Raw genomic sequence first — 18,778 nt, forward strand, 5'->3', positions numbered from 1 at the left:
ATGGTTTAAAGTCCGGGAATGGTGTCTTCCGTGTTAACGAAAAGAATATAATTAAGTTAACTTTGTGTAATTTCTTTAATACTTCTAAACTTCCAGTTAATAAAATATTGTAGATAAAACTTATTCTTATAAATAATGAATCACCCATTATCTTGTACAAATAAAAATACCATGAATTACATGGTGGTATTTAATTTATAATTATATAAAACTGAGAAGTTAATCTTATGTATATTTACTATAAAATTGTTTTCTGTATGAAATCTTGAAATAAAATTTCTGTACTATAAATTCGGTAAGTGAATATTATACCGTATTATAGTTTAATCAAACTAAATAGAATTCTGTACTCATTCTCAAGCTTATTTGTAAGCTTGATAGCTTTAATTTTTTGCTTAAATGTTGCTCGTATTTCCTTATCATTATTTCATAAAATCAAACTTTATCTAACCACTTACAATAATTCTAAGCAAAAATTTATCTTAATGTAAAAAATCTTGTTTACGTTTCAGAACGAATTAACAGGACTTCGAAGTGCAGTAACATCTTACAACGGAATTGAAAGAACTGAAAACGTCATTTAAGAAAGACTGATAGTAGTTACAAAATATGTGAAATCATTCTTTTTTAATAAAAATGAATCCAATTTTGTGTAGTGGAAAATAAGATTTCCTTTCGTAGAAAACTTATAAAGAAAAGAATTCCATCAGCCCCTTCGTTTCTTCATATTCTCTTTCTTTAAAAACAGCGGGTTCCCTAGCGAAGGGGCTTTTTCTACCATAGCGCCATCTGGTGTTAAAAAAATAGAACTATAGATAGGAATATTTTTTGCTCTCCTTATCGACAAAACAAAAAAGCTCATTTTTATCACCAAACCGTAGATGGCGATACTTGTTTATAGAAGGTTTTTTGAAATAGAATAATTTCGATGAATATTCAACATTAATTTATTCAAAAATGAAGCCTCCTATGAGAAAATGTTACTCTACACTTTTTTCGTAGATTTATCCGCTTTACCAGATTTGATGACACCAGATCCGAAACACCCTGTAGAAATAGTTTAAAATGAAAGGAATGAAATGTTACTGCAGCTGAACTAAGCTTTCTCAATAATTAACTTCATTTTTTACGAAATATTCCTTATGTATAGTATTCGCAATTTTATGGTGTATTTATTTCTATGATTTCATACAAAGTAATAATTCTTAACCCTTACGAACTTATATCTAATTTAGTGCAGAATTACTGGGTTATAGTACTAATTGCAGGTACAATAATTAACAGAACAAAAAAGAACGATTGTAAAAATACAAAGAACAGAAGAATATACAGTGCGCATAAAAATATTTTATTTTGCAAAAACGAAAAAAAGAAATCTTTCGATAATACAGTAATAATATACGTATAATTTTGCACAATTATTAGATTAAACAATTCTCGTTTCTTTTCAATTTATTTATCATTACACAATTATCCTTATTCGCCATTACAATTAATCTTTTATTACTTCATTTAGGAATTATAATTTCTGACCTTGGAACGATTAAAAACAATCGTACTGAAATGTTGAATGATCAAAGTATAAATATTTGCTGATGACAATTTAATAAGGCACTTTGTGTCATAGCTGAAATATAAATGGTACTCTTTACGAATTAATCGACTTGGCAAACATTAATTTTGTTAACTGTAAATATCTATTTAATCATTCAAAGGCACACTGTAAATTATTGTTTCACAAGTATTATTATTATATCTTATCGATTAGCAAATTTATTGCGAAATGAATCTAATTCGTTCAGTCGAATAATAAGCAAGAATCATGTCTTTATATTAACAAATACTATCAACAATACTGGTTAAATAAACATAAATTAATTTCAAATAAACATCTTATGTACATACACGCTTCTTGATCAAACTTCAAATGATTCTTTCATTTCTCAACTTTTAATATCAAATTAAAAGCCTCACTTTTCAAAAAACAATGAAAGCTTAAGGAAAATTAACACGTTGAGTGTCGCAGTGAAAATAATTATTTCAAATTATTGAAAATCTCCAATAATAATCTTACAAAATTAATACTTAAAATTCAATATTCATTGGAACAATTTGAACCATCCTGAAGGCCTCAATATGGTAAACAAATAAAATGAACGATTTTCTTCTAAACTAACAAGGATATTTTTTTATTTCAGGTATTCAAATGCGAAAGGACCACCAGAGCATTCAACGTGTTAAGAAGAAAGAAAAAACATTCATTTTAAAGAGTATCCAGAAGGGAATCTAAGAGATCTAATTGATTCTCGTCCCACCCCGCGGTGGCTATTAATAAACCAGTTAAATCATCTTCGCTCAAACTGACTTGGGTGGACTCCGGTATCTCCGAGAGACAGTCCGGAATCGGAGGGGACACGCTACTCGGAGGTGTCTCGTACAACGTTGACAAACTGTTGACCGAGGATGCACCATTGCTTTGCGTACTATTCGTTACCGTTGTTTTAGCTGGAGCGAAGTTCTTCGAGCCACGGATCCGCTGGGACATCGTTGCGCGACGTTTCGACTTCCTGCCCTCTTCCATCCTCTCCAGGTCCAGCTTCCAGAAGCCACCCTTGCCTGGCTCGTCCTTCGATCGTGGTAATTTCACGAAACACTTGTTCAATGACAAATTGTGCCGAATTGAATTCTGTAGAACATCAACGGTGATATAATACCAGATAAGAAGGGTAGATAAAAAGAAGGGCGAGGGTGGTTTAATACCTGCCAGGCTGGATCGGCGTACTTGTAAAATAAGAAATTCTCTCGGATCCACGCGTATATGTTCGAAAGGGACACTTTATTGTTATTTGCTCGCATTGCTAAACAGATAATCGTGGCGTAGGAGAAGGGTGGTTTTGCATCGGGGTCGGTTCGGTACTTTTCAGCATTCGCAGCGAGATCTGTTTAAAGTAGAATATAGAGAACGTTTTAATTTAGTAAGATTAGGATTATAATTACGGGGGTTTGAAGAAATTGAAATGCTCCCTTAGTTTACGATAATTCTAAAGTAATTCTTAAGGTAATTTCTTTTACCTAATTCAGCTTTGATTAACGGTGAAAGTTTCTTTTTCGGTTGTCGCGTAACTGGCGGAGGAGATGGAGAACAGGGTGGCGTTGGCAAACTAGAGGCACTTGTAATGTCGAGCGATTGTAACCACGTAAGGCTCGTTAATTCCGCTTCGACACCGTAATCCTCACTATGCATATTCTCTTTGCTATCACAATCAATTTGTGTATCACTGTCGATCGTTTCCGCTTTCATTTTGACCATGTTTCATCGCATAAATATCGACCGCGTGCTAAGAACCTGCATAGAAATATGAAAAACGCAAATTCATATATTCTTCAATTATATCATTTCATATTTATATTTTTCAATCGAGGAAATCGTCTCCCAGGTAAACTCCAAAACTTAATAATATAAATTAATTTCATTATTTAAAATAAAGGAGTGAATTTCAATTCTTTGCTTAGTTCTGCTGATATTAATATTATCTAAGAATAACTCAAATTTTGACTATTTTTGCAAAAATTAATTATAAAGTCACTTTTATTCATAGTGATACTCGGTAGAAATAGAAATAAGGAAGAAATTTGAATTGATATCGTTACCTTACACGAAATCGTTCAAACACACCTTTGAAAATTTAGTAAAAGCATCGGAAGATTAACACTATTGCGATTTATTTACATCACGTTTGCTCATATTCACTGACATGTGGAATAAAAACATCTAAACCGCATGATCGTTCGAATGAAACTAGTACTAAGGGGTAGTGAAAAGCCTGATAGACCCCCACTTTGAATCTACTTGTTCGCCGTAAAGCATTCGCCCTGGCTAGTGTGCGTGACAGGTGTTGGCTCTCCTCTGCAGGTGGACCATGTGTACCCACCTACCTTCCATTCGAACCTGCGTGCAAAACCTTTTTCCTTTTCTCTTCATTCCTATGACAGCGAAATCATTTTTGCCATGAAATTTCTATTTTTATGTCGAACAATCCTTATTGCATTCATTTTTGCAATTTTCTTATAAAGAAAGGAGGTATTCTTTCAATTACTATGTAATATGAAATGTTTTAATTTTTCTTTTTAATTTATTGTACATTATTTTATCCTGATTTGGGTACTACTAAATATAAAAAGAAATTCTCGACATTCCCCCTTTTAAATCATCATTTTTATTTTAAGCAACCCTGTTGCGTAGACACAATATAAATGTGATCTTTCAAATAATGTGGTAAAAATAAAAGCTTAATCAATATTACAAGACAGAGTTCTCTGAAGGTTTACAGTTACAGTTAGACAATATTTTCTGCATTATAATGCAACGTTTGCCTGCTTATCTAACACCTGCTCTTTACAACTTATGCGCCTACACGTATTGTTCCATAATTAGAATATTTTGAAACTCTGTTTTTGAGTGACTTGTTATATATAACCGACAAGATATTTATCTCGAGGCTGTAATAAAATAAATGTAAAATTCTTGGAAGCAGAATAATATGACGTATTATTCTTTGAATAGATATTACTCATTGTTATCGACGTAAAACGAACGAGTAGAATAACGATTCTGATGCGCATTTTACTTTATTTATCGTTTATGAATCATTCACATTTCTATTTATGTCATCAACATTTACATTCTTTCGGTACATTTTCCGCACGAATCAAATATCCTTAATTTTATTTATTCGCACAAACCTCTAAAGAAATATTCAGAAATTAAGAAACGAAAAAAAGGTACTATCGTGAGTCACACCTACCTCTTTATTTAAAAACAAATTATTAAAAGATATAAAAATATCTGGGGTCTGATAGACCCTGCCCCGCCATTTATAGGTGAACAGTGGCGACAGTCTGATCGATAATGGAGGCATGGTATTGTAATCGATTGATTCTAATATTCTTTAAATGAAAAATTAATGAAAAACCCCTCGTTTCTTTCCTTTTTAATCGGTGTCTTCTCTGTTAACAATTTCAAACTGATACGACGTTTTGGTACATTTATATCAACCCTTTAGGTGCGAAGAATTAGAAAAAAAATAGCGGCCGGAGATCATTTAGTTGGTCATAGGCCAAAATGGGGGTGGTCGTGTAACCTAGACGTTCTGGTACAGGCACTTTCATTGATCGAATCAGGAAGGCAGTGACCGTCACTTACGATATCCCAGTCGCGAAAGGGAGGGGAAAGAAGCGCTGCTATTCGACCGCGTACAGAATGGCGCGTTAGATTTCCGAAGCCCGCTTATTATTGGCTAACGTCCGTTGAGATCGTTAGGAGAAAATTTACCTGACAAATTCACCTGAAGCGCGGACGCGTGGGCGTTATTAGGACCAAAGCTTCTGTCCACCTGATCATTAGATCCTAATGGAATTCTGGAGTTTTACCCTTAATTTTATGTCTATTATTAGTCTGTATAATTGGGTAGAGAGCTGGACGAAATGACCCTCCGAACAGAGTTTATTGGAATAAATAAAAAAAATTGTTATCTGGACTTGGCCCACTCTAAACAAAAATCCTATTGATAATTATAAAGAATATCTACGGAATCTTAGGACCTTAGAATTTTAGGAGCTTAGAATCATAAAATTTTAGAATTTTAAGAGCCTACAATCTTAGAATATTAGAATTTTAGGAGCTTAGAATCTTAGAATTTTAGAAGCTTAGAATCTTGGAATTTTAGAAGTTTAAGAGCTTAGAATCTTAGAGATTTTAAATTTTAGGAGTTTAGAATCTTAGAATTTTGAAATTTTGAAATCTTAGAAGCTTAGAATCCTAGAATGATGCGGAAGTTATTCCACATTTTTGGGGAACCACCCTGGTCCCCGGACAGAATACCATAATTTTTCAGAATTCCATTACCATTGAGTAATGCCCCTTGTAAGGTACAGATACTCTAACGTATCGACGTAAGATTTTGTTTTTCAGGGAATTTCCGAGAAAAAATACGGATTCAATACGTTCCAGCAAAGTTCCGTGTCATGTGCATAGTGGAAGTATCTACGAGCCCGATCAATAATCTCCTGGGAACATCCGTTCCCCTGCTAGCCTATCCAGCTGGTCACCCCTGCAGTAATGATAATGGTAGCACCAGCAGCACCAGCAGCACCAGCACCAACGGTAGCAGCACCTGCTACCCTCCCTATACCGTGTCAGGTTGTGACTCATGACTATTTTCCGCCTTACCACCATTCACCATTGCCAATCGCTACAACAATACCTTCATAACTGTTATTCTATTATTTTATTTGATCGTAGAAAACGAACTCCCATGATTTATTCTCAGTTTCTCTGAGTTCTTTACCCCTTTCTTTTCCACCTTCTAGATGAAAGGTTTTCATCTTTCATGAACTTCAAATAGAGAAAAAGATTTCTAAGGGTAACAAATAACAGAATAAATATTATTAGGTTGAAAATATCCTTTATGTATTAAGGAGGCGGTAGGAATATGAGAAGGGTAGAGGCCACAATGATTTGCTTGAGAATAATACAATTCTTGACTTTTCTTTTAAAAAAGTAGGTTTGCAATTTCGTATGAGGTTTACCACCCTTATTGTTAGTACCACGTTCTTTAAATCAAACGAAATAATCAAAATCCATGATTTCAACCCTGCAACAATCATTATAAATCTCTGCTAGTTAAATGACTGTAGAAATTAGAGTTATGGACCAACATTTCAAGTATTTTCTTTAGATTATTGCAACCTTCAGAATATTTCAGTTGAAAGGCAAGAATGTTAGAAGTATATTGAAGAACTTACAGCAAACTTGTACTGAGAAAAATTTAATGTTTCCTTGAAAAGTGCTGATCGATGAGAGATCGATAATAGGGTTTTAATGCATCCCCTTAAGAAATGTTTATAGGTCATCGCACGAAACATGATGTGGACGTATTTCAATGGTTAACTTAAAAGACCAGATACCACCCCGAGAAGTTACGAATATAGACACGAATGTGAGTATAGATTTCGAGAGAATGATGGAGATCTCATCAAATATTCAAAGAAATTGATCCCGACGACAACCATCGCCGGCTATAGTAACGATTCTAAGGCGATGATAATTAAAAATCTAAAGAAAGAAAGAAACTATTATACGTACGGACTCACTGAAAATTAGTAAAACCATAATGAATTTTAATATTCAATGCAACCACAATAAGTATAATACTTACTTAAATCATAACACACACTAATTCACCAGAAACGAGATTTTTAAAAATTTTTATATTCAATTTGAGATTAGTAAAATAAAAAAAGAATCAGTAGATTTATTATTTTTCTACCTGGACTCTCGTTTAAACAAATTTTGATAATTTAAATATTATTATACACTATATTATATTGATATTCACAAAAATGTACGTAATTAATGATTACTCATTGTCTTTAATCTTTTACATCAGATACATGTTATTTAGCAACGAATTAAAAAAGATTTGGCAAGTAATTTAAATTATGATCCAATGCTACGTTTGAAACTGCCATTACAGCCACCAACCACCATTGACACCATTCTACCGCCATCTTCTTATTCGTATGAATGATATCATCACTATCACAGATATACAACATAAATACATAAACATTGATAATACAAATGGGCTTGTAAAAATGGTCAATTATAATGAAAATTTATTTTCAACCATATATGTTTACTAAGCAAATAGTTTAGGAATGATAATTTATTCGAAACAAAACAAATATCCTTGTTAATATTAAAAAACTGTAAAACATTTGTTTATGTAATTTTTAAGTTTTTCTGGAATTAATACTATCATACTTTTACATCCTTTTTTTAGTATTTCAATACCTCAAAAAATCCTAAAAATATGTGTAAAGGTATTATTATTTTCCATGAAAAAAATATTAAATTAACTTATACATTATTATTTTCATTCATTCATAATTCATCTGTGCTAGTACTTATCATCCTTTGTAACTTGTTTTGTTCCCTTATAAAGTGTCAAATTTTTTAAACGCCTCTTGTATCTTTTCTTAAATTCTTTTTGCAACATTTGCAAAGGTTAAACATTAATTTTAGCGTCCTGTGTATATAATGTTCTATACAGAATGCATATACATTATATATACGTATTTACAAGCATTAATTATACGTTATTTGTTCTATACATTATATATTGCGTATATTTTGGGGCCTCTATAAATATTATTATTAAAATAAAAAGAAAATGCCAAATATAATTAAAGACTTGATTTTTCTAATATCAACGTGTAAATAATAAAAAGGAATTTATTATTTCATGTCGTAAAAGGTCTTGACATAAAGAAATAAGAACAATTAAAGGATAATGTAGTATTCATATTGTAATTCAATCGCATGTAATTTTCTTGTTACTAAACATGTTTTCGGCAACAAGGAAGCATATCATGACAATACTAAAGTTTTAATTTATATCCCATTTTGCTTTACTTAATTCAACGAGAATAATAATCATAGTTTTTTCCTTCTTCCTCACTTATACAAAATAGATTAAATTAATACACAATAGATATACGATTCATAAAATTGCAAAAAGTTGAAACACAGTATCTAACCTGATCATGTGTAACATTCATCATCAATACATATAATTAAACCATTTAACTATTGAAAAGATACCGCGATTTTATTACTACAAATTATCATTACAAATGATAGGAATCAACCAATAATGTAACGTGTAAATAAATCATAAACGTGAAACATCTAATTGTTGTATAATTTTATAAATGTGTTTCATTGAAATCGTATAATTATTTCAATAAGAAAGCTGATTTAGAATTTCTTTCATTCTACATACTATTTAATAAATGTCAACTTGTCATTAGAACACTTCTAATTGCTATGTATATAAGAACTCTGTACCACGATAATATGATTCTACACAAAATGGTTTATTATCGACAATGATCGATGTTGATTGATTTCACTATCTACACTAAATTGTGCAAATAACCTACTCATTTACAATAATCAATCTTAAGATTTGAAAAATTATAGAAATTAAGGTACAAATGTGTATTATTTTTATATTTTCGGTTTAATGCCGATTAGTAGTAAAAGGCGTTAATCCCCTGAGAGTCATGTTGTCAAGAACGCCGCTTATGTACGTCGAAACATCGACCGTATCTTCTTCCGCTTTTCTAATAAAAGGATGTTCTAACAATTTGTTATACTTCGGCCTCTGAGTCTCTTCTTTGATTAAACTGCAAAAACAACGGTATAAACATTATTAAACAAGTAAAACAATTTCAAAGTTATTATCAAAATTAATTTACCATGTATTCACAAAGTTCACGAAATCCATGGTAAAATGATTTCCATTTTCGTTAGGAGACAATCGCGGTGGATCACCCTGAACCACTTGATAAAGCTGTTCAAAAACTGAATTCCATTTTGGATATGGAAAATATCCAGTTGCAATTTCCATTAATGTAATCCCTAGTGACCATACATCACTTCTGACATCATAACCCTTTGCACGCTGAGGGTCTATCCTTTCTGGCTGAAAGATTATGATAAATGAAGCACTTTAATTCATCTATAAAATTATGCTATCAATTTATTTAGTGTTTTACATACAGCCATGTACGGTCTGCATCCAGCATCCCGAGTTCGGGCAATTGAATCTACCAACTGCCCTGATATACCAAAATCGCAAAGTTTTATATTACCATGTCGATCTAATAAGATATTACTAGGTTTTACATCTCTATGAATTATTCTTAATTTTTCCTTGAGGTAATTCAATGCCTTTACTGTGGCGACAGTAATTTTTCCTAAAATACGTTCCGGTATTCTTTCCTCTAATACCTCATGAATAAACTTATAAAATATATCTAATGAGGTGTCCATGAGCTCCATGCAAATCCAACAGTCACCCTAACCGAAATACGGAAGATAATTAAAACATCTGAATCTTCAAACGTATCTTCGAGACTTACTTCTTTAAATAAAGCTCCATAAAATTGCACAATACACGGACATTCATTAGACTTCATTACAACCTCTAAATCCATTAATAGTTGCTTTTGCTCCCTTTCATCCACTGTAGAACGAATTCTCTATAATTAAACGTAGCGTTATGAACATTTCAAATGATTTAAATAATAATATTAAATCATGTACCTTCACAGCCATAACAGTATTACTTAGCCTATGAATCATCTTATTTACAGTGCCAAATCCTCCTCTCCCTATTTCTCCTAAATCTTGAAGATCTTCGCTTGTAAAATCATATACTCCATCCGGTGGTAACTGTAATTTTCCAGTACTTTGCATTGACTGACACATTCGCAATTTATCTCTAGAAAAGGATTCGTTGTAACGCAAACAATATTATTGAATATTACTATCGTATAGTAAGCTCCCGCTACATTGCCGGTTACGCGAGTTCGAAAGTCAGATACTGCATGGAAGGAACTCTTCCTATATTGCCAATTTCAGGAATCTTTTGCTTTCATAGCACAATAACCGACAATATAACAAGAGTTTAGTGTACTTCATTTTGAATACCTTGTTTTGTCAGGGAGTTCTTGCGTAACCTTAGTACATGCTCTTGCTGGTAGTTTGGGCAAAGATAAAGGTAAATTTGGACGAGAGGATCTGTTATTAAATACAAAGACAACTACATTAATAGATATTCTATGAAAACTATAATTAAACTACTTTTGTACTCTTCTTACACTGGCACGCATGCTGCAGTTCCACTTGAATTAGAATGAGATGAATTAGTTGAATTACTAAATGACATGTTACTTCCTTGCGTTTGAAAGTTAAGTTTGAATTGTCTTCTTTTTTCTGTTACAAAATGAGTGTAATTATTATAAGTTTCTAGTAAATGTTAATGGGATACATATACATGCATAGATGTACACACAATACCTGAAATTTCATTCTGAACATCATTAATAGGTCCAAAATCCATATGCTGAAAACTGAATGATCTGCTAGAACCTAAACATTAGTGATATAATTATTTCACATATGAATTTATTATAATCCATGTTTATATGTATTTATGTATACACACGCACGCACACACACACTTATATGTATTCCATATACGCGTACGTGTATGCATGTATACAATTAAATTATGAATTTCTATCAACAGAGATAACAGCACCTAGGTTATGTAGCTGAAACAATATTGTTACATTTATTAGTAAACTTCCAAACACGTGGGACTTACTTTGATTGGTTGAAGCTGAAAAATTTCCCCGATTTTCCGTCATTTTTAAGATTCTCGATATCTGATCAGTACAACAAAAAACCCCTTGTTAAAGGCACTCCTTTTAGGAGACCTTTCCGCAAGATTTTAACAATCTAGCATACGTATTCTCCAGCAAACGCACCATTTGTGCGGTTTTGTTCCTTTATAAATGAGGAGATAGACAATTTTATTTCAATTATCCTTTCTGAAATACTCGATTTTAATTGCAATTTCAATTTTTCATACAAAACTACATCTTACCATAAGCTTATTACGATCACTTATTTGACGAAGGTAACTGCTATGATATACATACCACTCACTATTATATGTATACGTAAATAAAAAGCGAAGATGATAATTGTAAGTTTACATTAATCTCTACCAGAACTTTAACAATTTAGGTAAAAAACTTCTGTGTTGAATTACTTCTGGTTATTCATTTATTTTCGTTTTATATACATGGTTCCTGAATATTGGGAACTCTATGATGAAATCTACGAACTATGATGGTTCTTTGCTTTAATCGCTGAAGGCGCTAGTAGCCAGTATTAGCAGTGGCTGCCTTTCAATTTTTGTGAATTTCTTGTGGATTTTAGTGATCGCATGCAGTTGATATAGTAGGATGTGGCACGAAAATGGTACAGGGTATGAAAGAGAAATTTACATTGCATGGTAGGTTCTATTTTATACGTCGTCTGTGACTTTATTAACAGTTATCCTTTTTGGATTACAATTGTTTACACAAATGAACCATTTCATTTTTTATTACTAGAATTCAATAATTATAAATCCTTCATATGCTTCTACAATCTCCAAAAGTTCATATCGAGTTTTTTCAAAACATTTTAGAAATAAAGCATGCAATTATTAATGTATCCAATTCATAAAAATGTTAAGTTTGAAACAAATTTTTATAATTTAAAAAATGTACGTTATAGCAACAGCAAATTGTTTTTATTTTGAAAATTCGCAAATCATTCGTTCATTGGCTATATAAGTAAAAGATATTAAGATGAAAAACTGTGGTCTCAACAGTTTATTGCATAAGAATGCATCGATTTAAGGATTATATATAAAGTAATTAAATTAACAAATCGTCATATATTTCAGGTAACAACGGGAACTAACATTTCTCTGAGAAATTGTTAAATTGGTTTACGCAGTGGATTTGTGTGCAGCGCCATCAACGCGTGATAAGATGAATCGTGAGAAGCGGTTGTGAGGGCTGTAATACACATTTATGTGTGGAAATTTAATTAACACTTCGCCGAAGTATTGCTTTGGGGTTGCACCATAGATCCCAGACAGATTTTTGAAATCGGCTGTGAAGCCGATAGTCACGAGACGCAGAAGTGCTACGAAAATAAAATTAAAAATCAATTTCGAGGTTTCTAGAAGAAAAGGCCATCCGAGAGGCGGACGATCTGCCAGACTTTCCGGGCCGACGCGGGGATATTTTCAGATAATCGTACGTATATTATGGTTATACACGAACCACTCATATTTCAGGCGTTCTTACACGACCAAGACACTCTGTAAGGTTTAGTTTTTGTACATTACGTGACCTGGTGCACGCATTCTTTGTTTACGCGTATGCAGAAGTTTCCAACAGCTTTGGAGGTTGGCGGAGATGTTGAGGAAAAAGATTGGAATATTACCGTACCATTTGTTCTCTCGACGATTTGTTTAGTATCATTGTTGATAAGAAGCGTTGTAAAAATTTCTATCAAACCTTTTGTTGGTTGTGTATGATAGTAGAAATATTTATTTCACTTCAATACACATAGCGTGATAAACTGTCATTTAGCGGTGAATCGGCTTTAACTATTAAAACTACGAAGAATCTTTGTAATCTCAACATTTTGCAAATTTGTACAGCGTACATTATGCCTATAAAAAAATAAAAGAAAGCATTCTTTGATAACCTAAATTTTCTTTTGTTGGTTATTTCTAAATTGTACTGTGTTGTATGTATCTTTGTATGCAATTGATATTTTATGATAGGATTATTAAGAATAACACGTTTATTTGATTTTATACTTTTATGTTTGTCATCTGAGTTTGTTAGAACTTTAGTAGTAGGTACTTGTTCAATGTATTAATTTATCTGTGTAAAAGATATGTAAGAAATAAGAAGTTTTATTCTGTTATTTAGTATACATATTTACTTAGGTAAAAGGTGATTATTATGAGTTTACATTATTTGGCATTAGTTTTAAAAAGGTATATATTCATAAGTGATAAACATTTAGCATGATATTTAAGAAATTAAGGTAAAACGCTTGTAGTTACTTGTTAAAATAAAAATAGTTTGCAAATGTAATCAGTTTGGTACAATATTGGTATATTTTATTATGTGTGTTTCGTTCGTTGTATCATTATGACTTTTAAATTGAGAACAGAAGGTGCATGGATAATTTTTTTTAGGGGAGCTTCAGCAAGTATGGCTGCTCTACCACGGAGGATTATCAAAGAAACACAAAGATTAATGCAAGAACCAGTTCCTGGTATAAGCGCTGTGCCAGACGATACAAATGCTAGGTATTTTCATGTAATTGTAACTGGACCTGAAGATTCACCATTCGAAGGTGGACTTTTTAAACTCGAATTGTTCCTACCTGAAGATTATCCAATGTCTGCTCCTAAAGTTAGATTCATTACAAAAATTTATCATCCAAATATAGACAGGTGATATACACATCTATACATACGTTATTTATAATAAGATAAATACTTTGTGCTTATATTCTTACATTTTAATGCGATATTATATGCAAGGTTTAAGTTTAAGTAATGCATGAAACATGTACTTTATTTGCATGATATTAATTGTTTGTTACATAGATTGGGCAGGATTTGCTTGGATATACTCAAAGATAAATGGAGTCCTGCTCTTCAAATCAGAACAGTTTTATTGTCAATACAAGCATTATTAAGTGCGCCAAATCCAGATGATCCTCTGGCAAATGACGTAGCCGAACTTTGGAAAGTAAATGAAAGTGAAGCAATACGTAATGCCAAAGAGTGGACTCGAAGATATGCTATGGACAACTGATCTCAGATCATCCATGATGAAAAGTGACGTTACCCCTATCTTTCCGAGTTTACCGATCACTTTACCCGCACCAGCTGCGTACCCTGCACCTGTGTCCACAATTTTGCTATAAAAATAATAAAAGTTTTGTAAGAGTAAAACAGAATGAAACTGTATTTTCTATATTGCGGGGAATACAAAGATGTCGTGTTTAGATTTCTTCAACGATTTATCAAGCAGATTTGTAAAGAATCTTCTGAAATTGAGAAAATTATCAATTGTATGAAGATTTGCATTTCAGCAAGAAGGTATAATTTTAATGAATTACTAGTTTTTACTTAAAAAAAAAAAAAAAAAACAAAAAAACAAAACATTACCTTTGTAGTAAAAGTAAGTGAATGTAGTATATTGCGTAAACGTTTTTCTTTTTTTTTTTTATATATGATTACAGAATGGCTTGTGCAATCAGTAACTTATAGCCTTTATTTCGGTACCTTTAATGTATCCCTAAAGACAGAAACAGTACCGGGTCGTTCATTATAATATTATACTAATATAATTATATTTTCTGTATTTCATAATGTCTACTAACTGGTTGTCTGATAATCTTTATGTATTTATGATTTACGCGAGTTTGATGAAATAATGGTATTTCAATTCGCGATGGCATTTATTTATACTTGGTCCTGCGTATAAAAAGTATCGATACCATTCGCAAATGCAATGTTCCATTTTTTAAGTTGTATAGTTAATGTAATACCATTTATAATATTGCTGGAATTTATTTATTAGTATATTGTTGTAAGACAAAAGATTTTTCTCATTTACAGAAAATTTCAATTGTTTCTCATCACAACAAAACTCATTTTACTCATGATTATATTTATTTACATTTTTACTGTGTAAATACATACAATTGAGAGAAAAAGTTTCCTATCTACTGCTTCCATTTTTTTTGTTTTTTTTTTCTTTCTCTAATATAAAATTGCTTCCGGAATATGAAAAGCGAAAATTCAAAGTATTCCTGTTTTTCGCGTCATTTGTAGTAATATCTGTAGGATAAAACTACAAAATTCTCGAACATGTACTTATATATTTTGAAAAAGAAAACAGATTTTAAATCACAAATAAGTATATGTTTCGTAATGACATATATATTTAAATATTTTTTATATTTAAATATTTCTTTTTAATTGTTGTTTCCGTGATATTTAAAATAGAAGGTTTAATAAATAAAATGGACAGTACATTTATGAATTTATTCATACTACATCCTCAAAGTATTCAGTTAATAATTAATTTGATGTTCATATATTATTTTTAAAATGATTATAAGTTATTAAGAGGATTAAAATTAACTATTAATAGAAAATTGGGATACAACATTTTCGTGTATTTATAAATTTGATGAATATTATCGAAACTTTCCCAATTTAAAATGTATTTAATCTGTGATTAACGAAAGTAAATTTTCAAATCGTTTATTTACTAATTCACTAATTCATTGATATTTTTATTAAAGAATTCGAACAACCAGTTGGTATGTTTGTGAATCTAATGCTTGTATTTGTATAATATTTTAACAAACAATGAAGCTTACCTTAAATATTATAAAAGGACACTGGGATCGGTTACGCAAAAAAAAGGAAAAAAACGGAAAAAATATCTGTAGATAATTTGCAATAATAAAAATGTTATTATAAATGTGTTATAAAGCAATATTGACATGTCAATATATTGCTGCCAATTATTAAACATGTAATTATTTTGAAGACATACAAAGGTGTAGGATAGTTAGTTATAAACAATATGTATAAAAATTTAGCTGAAATTTTCTATTGAAAAATGAACAAGGTACAAGCAATAAGCTTTCCTCGAATTTAAAAGTACATATAGTTTTCAAATATATTTTAACAAAGTTCGGATTTATAATCTGCTAGAAAATGTTTAAGCACTTTTCAGTATCTTGTTAAAATATTTCGAGTAAAAGTGAATTTTTTCCTTAGAAAGGCACATTGATATTTTATCTTGAAAAAATTTTATTCAAAATCAATTCTTAAAAATAGGTAGAAACTTTCCCCCAAAAGATCCAATAATGAAAGTTACTCTTAGCGTTTTAAAATCCACTTTTCGAGAAAATAATTAATAAAACTGACAAGTAATATGTAATGAGAAACAATAGATGAAATGATAATTTGTATGTTCTTAAGTTATTCGAAAAAAGAAACAAGAAATTAAAGTTGCATTGCATTTAAGAAATTTAATAATAACTTGTTTTATGATATCCAATTTAACATTAAAATTTAGTTAAAAGATTTTAACATAATTGTACTATTTATTTTCTACAGTTACTGTTTATTTATTGAAAGAAAGGAAGTTACCGTTAAAAAAATTGTTTCGTATAAAAAGGAATATAAAATCTGAATATTCAACAATTTTCTATAATTCACTTGAAAATTCTGTATATTAAATGTTGGAAAATTAGCTAACGCAATTATTGATGTTTATTATAATTTAGGTGTTTCAATATTTTATTTTACATTCCTTTTATCTATAAGTCTTCGGTGTGATGTTATATATGTATATATAATATATAATATTTATTTCCACTCCATCCTCAGATGGTAAATAGAATCTCCCCTGGGTAAAAAGTTTCGTGTAATTTATAGTAAACTTTATTAAATGTGGAAAGGTAAATAAAATAGAGAATAAAAAAATAAATGTGTCAGTTTTTCAATAATAAAATTAACTATATTTAACGTTAACTTATTACATTGCTATCAGACGGTAGTTTATTGACATTGGTGTGCCCTCTACGTACGGGCCTGATTTCATCCTGGGGTGTCAGCGACCCCGAAGCACAGGTGGCGCTCTGTACATACCGACTTAAGTCCACTCCGGGGTGTTAGGGATCCCGAAGCATCGGTGATATTCTGCATACTGACATTATGGCATCAGGGGTGTCAAGGACACCATAGCTAAAATGTGAGTCCCATAGACTTTCTATAGAAAAATTAACACCCCTGTAACTTTAGACTCCGACCACTTAGCCACGCAAATAAAACGGTTTTCAGCTAGTCTCAACGAGACCTTCCTAATGATGTGATGTACAAAGCTTTAGTTCTCAAGTTAAAAAGTGACACGGACGGACGTCTCTGCACTTTATATATAAGATTACCTAGGTGCATATCTTAGACCTCCAACCATTTTGAACCCTTTCATTATTAATATAATATAAGGGTAATTATCCATACTATAAATTCTGAAGGGTTGAAAATAGCATTAAAAATAATAAAAATTTTCCTAAACATTTATTAGACATCGAGCTCACAAATATTAAAAAAATAATAAAACAGGTCCTACAATTTAATAAGAAAAAGTTCTTATTTCCTAAGATAAGTTAAATAGTAAGGGGCTGTCGACAAGAACAATTAAAATCCGACCCTTAACAGTTTAATCAAATCGTGCATCGAGTTTCTCCAAGGTAACGTGGCCACACTCATGAGAATTCGAACGTGGCACGACTACAACGATCCATGAATCGCAATCCATGGCATTTCACAATTTACTTAATGGCACGACCCCGGAATTCTGATAGCCATTATCATCCCGCGTGGCGGCCTTGTTATTCACCCCGTAGCGCACGTTGAGTGCTCAATGTATCTGCACGATAATTAGAACCTACGTTAATGCGCTGTATAATGCTACCCTAGCGATCTACTAGCTGAAAAGCATTTGAGGATACGTTGATCCTTGAAGACTTTATGGAAACTAAGAAAACAGAAGAAAGATGTCCTGAGACAATTGGACGGTAATAGAAAATTTATTACTATCATCATTGATCAGTGATAGTTATATGAATGAATAGAAAATAAAAGCAATTTGTCAGCCTATAAATTTGAAAATATGAAATATTTGAAAATTATTAGGCAGAAAATCTCGTTACTTCCGCATCATATATTTTATTCGGTTCACAATGGCACGCAGTATGGACGTATTGGCAGGCAACATTACTCTCTTAATCTTATTATAATTTCCACGCTGGCAACGGCGTTCCAAAGTGTCCTCCTTACTGTATGACTAAAGTTTTCGTGAGCGTGGAATCAATATAAGAAGGACAAAGCGGGTCCAACAACGCGGGGGACAAGATGGAGAGCTCGGTTATTGGTACGTCACGATTAATCGCTTCGGTTGGCCCCCGTATAATTAAATTAAACTTCTCAAGAATCTCACTTAGCCCGGTAAACGAGGGTCCAATGTGTTACCGATTCCTACACCGAGAATTCCCTGCCCCAAAGGAACTTAGGGCATACATCAGGCCTGGGGCCACTTGTTCCGCCACCAAATCATCTAGCTTTTCCTTATTCTCCTCCTCGTTCTTCCTTTCAACCTTATTCGTTTCCACCTTCTTTCAACTTTACCCTCCTACTACGGTTTTCACGCGGGAACATTAATAGACCCGAGATGAAATACCTTGCAT

At 31.8% G+C, this 18,778-nt stretch overlaps 4 protein-coding genes across 9 annotated transcripts in view; 2 read left to right on the forward strand and 2 right to left on the reverse strand.

Moving 5' to 3' along the window:
* The window catches only part of LOC114875153 (putative phosphatidate phosphatase), a 25,119-nt gene extending 22,837 nt beyond the window's left edge, over positions 1–2,282 (forward strand). For 2 of the 3 annotated variants that reach the window (XM_029185127.2, XM_029185123.2), the window contains exon 8: positions 513–651. In XM_029185127.2, coding sequence (XP_029040960.2) covers positions 513–584 — 72 coding nt within the window. In that variant the 3' untranslated portion in view covers positions 585–651. Of the gene's footprint in view, positions 1–512; positions 652–2,198 lie in introns of those variants that run through there. The other variant, XM_029185124.2, reaches the window with a different exon arrangement.
* LOC114875154 (forkhead box protein J1-B-like) lies at positions 2,264–7,286 on the reverse strand. 3 transcript variants are annotated; one of them, XM_029185131.2, is made up of 4 exons: positions 7,218–7,286; positions 3,073–3,346; positions 2,761–2,939; positions 2,264–2,686 (listed from the first exon to the last, which is right to left on the reverse strand). In XM_029185131.2, the coding sequence occupies exons 2-4, from the start codon at positions 3,308–3,310 to the stop codon at positions 2,264–2,266; spliced, it is 840 nt and encodes a 279-aa protein (XP_029040964.1). In that variant the 5' UTR covers positions 3,311–3,346; positions 7,218–7,286. The 3 variants fall into 3 exon arrangements, with proteins under 3 accessions (XP_029040964.1, XP_029040963.1, XP_029040962.1); XM_029185130.2 differs by lacking the exon at positions 7,218–7,286 and adding an exon at positions 3,677–5,200; XM_029185129.2 differs by lacking the exon at positions 7,218–7,286 and adding an exon at positions 3,652–5,200.
* A 1,066-nt stretch (positions 7,287–8,352) lies between these two features.
* Positions 8,353–11,757, reverse strand: LOC114875157 (dual specificity mitogen-activated protein kinase kinase 4). Of its 2 annotated transcripts, none has more exons than XM_029185133.2 (10): positions 11,523–11,757; positions 11,241–11,422; positions 10,931–11,002; positions 10,732–10,846; positions 10,562–10,651; positions 10,175–10,352; positions 9,991–10,110; positions 9,629–9,928; positions 9,325–9,551; positions 8,353–9,252 (listed from the first exon to the last, which is right to left on the reverse strand). In XM_029185133.2, exons 2-10 carry the CDS (start codon positions 11,281–11,283, stop codon positions 9,087–9,089), a joined length of 1,311 nt encoding a protein of 436 aa, XP_029040966.1. In that variant the 5' UTR covers positions 11,284–11,422; positions 11,523–11,757; the 3' UTR covers positions 8,353–9,086. The 2 variants fall into 2 exon arrangements, with proteins under 2 accessions (XP_029040966.1, XP_046142689.1); XM_046286733.1 differs by having other exon boundaries at positions 11,241–11,466.
* A 617-nt stretch (positions 11,758–12,374) lies between these two features.
* On the forward strand, positions 12,375–16,122 carry LOC114875158 (ubiquitin-conjugating enzyme E2 N). Its single transcript, XM_029185134.2, has 3 exons — positions 12,375–12,732; positions 13,692–13,952; positions 14,109–16,122. The coding sequence occupies exons 2-3, from the start codon at positions 13,708–13,710 to the stop codon at positions 14,317–14,319; spliced, it is 456 nt and encodes a 151-aa protein (XP_029040967.1). The 5' UTR covers positions 12,375–12,732; positions 13,692–13,707; the 3' UTR covers positions 14,320–16,122.
* Positions 16,123–18,778: the final 2,656 nt, after the last annotated feature.

The sequence above is a fragment of the Osmia bicornis genome, chromosome 8, assembly GCF_907164935.1.
Source record: "Osmia bicornis bicornis chromosome 8, iOsmBic2.1, whole genome shotgun sequence".
NCBI lineage: Eukaryota > Metazoa > Arthropoda > Insecta > Hymenoptera > Megachilidae > Osmia > Osmia bicornis.

Coding starts and splice junctions, on each gene's coding strand:
- LOC114875154 (XM_029185131.2), bottom strand. CDS start 3,310: ATGGTCAAAATGAAAGCGGAAACGATCGACAGTGATACACAAATTGAT. Junction 2,940..3,072: donor GTTAATCAAAGCTGAATTAG/GTAAAAGAAATT, acceptor TACTTTAAACAG/ATCTCGCTGCGAATGCTGAA. Junction 2,687..2,760: donor ACGCCGATCCAGCCTGGCAG/GTATTAAACCAC, acceptor GATGTTCTACAG/AATTCAATTCGGCACAATTT.
- LOC114875157 (XM_029185133.2), bottom strand. CDS start 11,283: ATGACGGAAAATCGGGGAAATTTTTCAGCTTCAACCAATCAAA. Junction 9,929..9,990: donor ATGGAGCTTTATTTAAAGAA/GTAAGTCTCGAA, acceptor TATTTCGGTTAG/GGTGACTGTTGGATTTGCAT. Junction 9,552..9,628: donor GATGCAGACCGTACATGGCT/GTATGTAAAACA, acceptor ATAATCTTTCAG/CCAGAAAGGATAGACCCTCA.
- LOC114875158 (XM_029185134.2), top strand. CDS start 13,708: ATGGCTGCTCTACCACGGAGGATTATCAAAGAAACACAAAGATTAATG. Junction 13,953..14,108: donor TATCATCCAAATATAGACAG/GTGATATACACA, acceptor TTTGTTACATAG/ATTGGGCAGGATTTGCTTGG.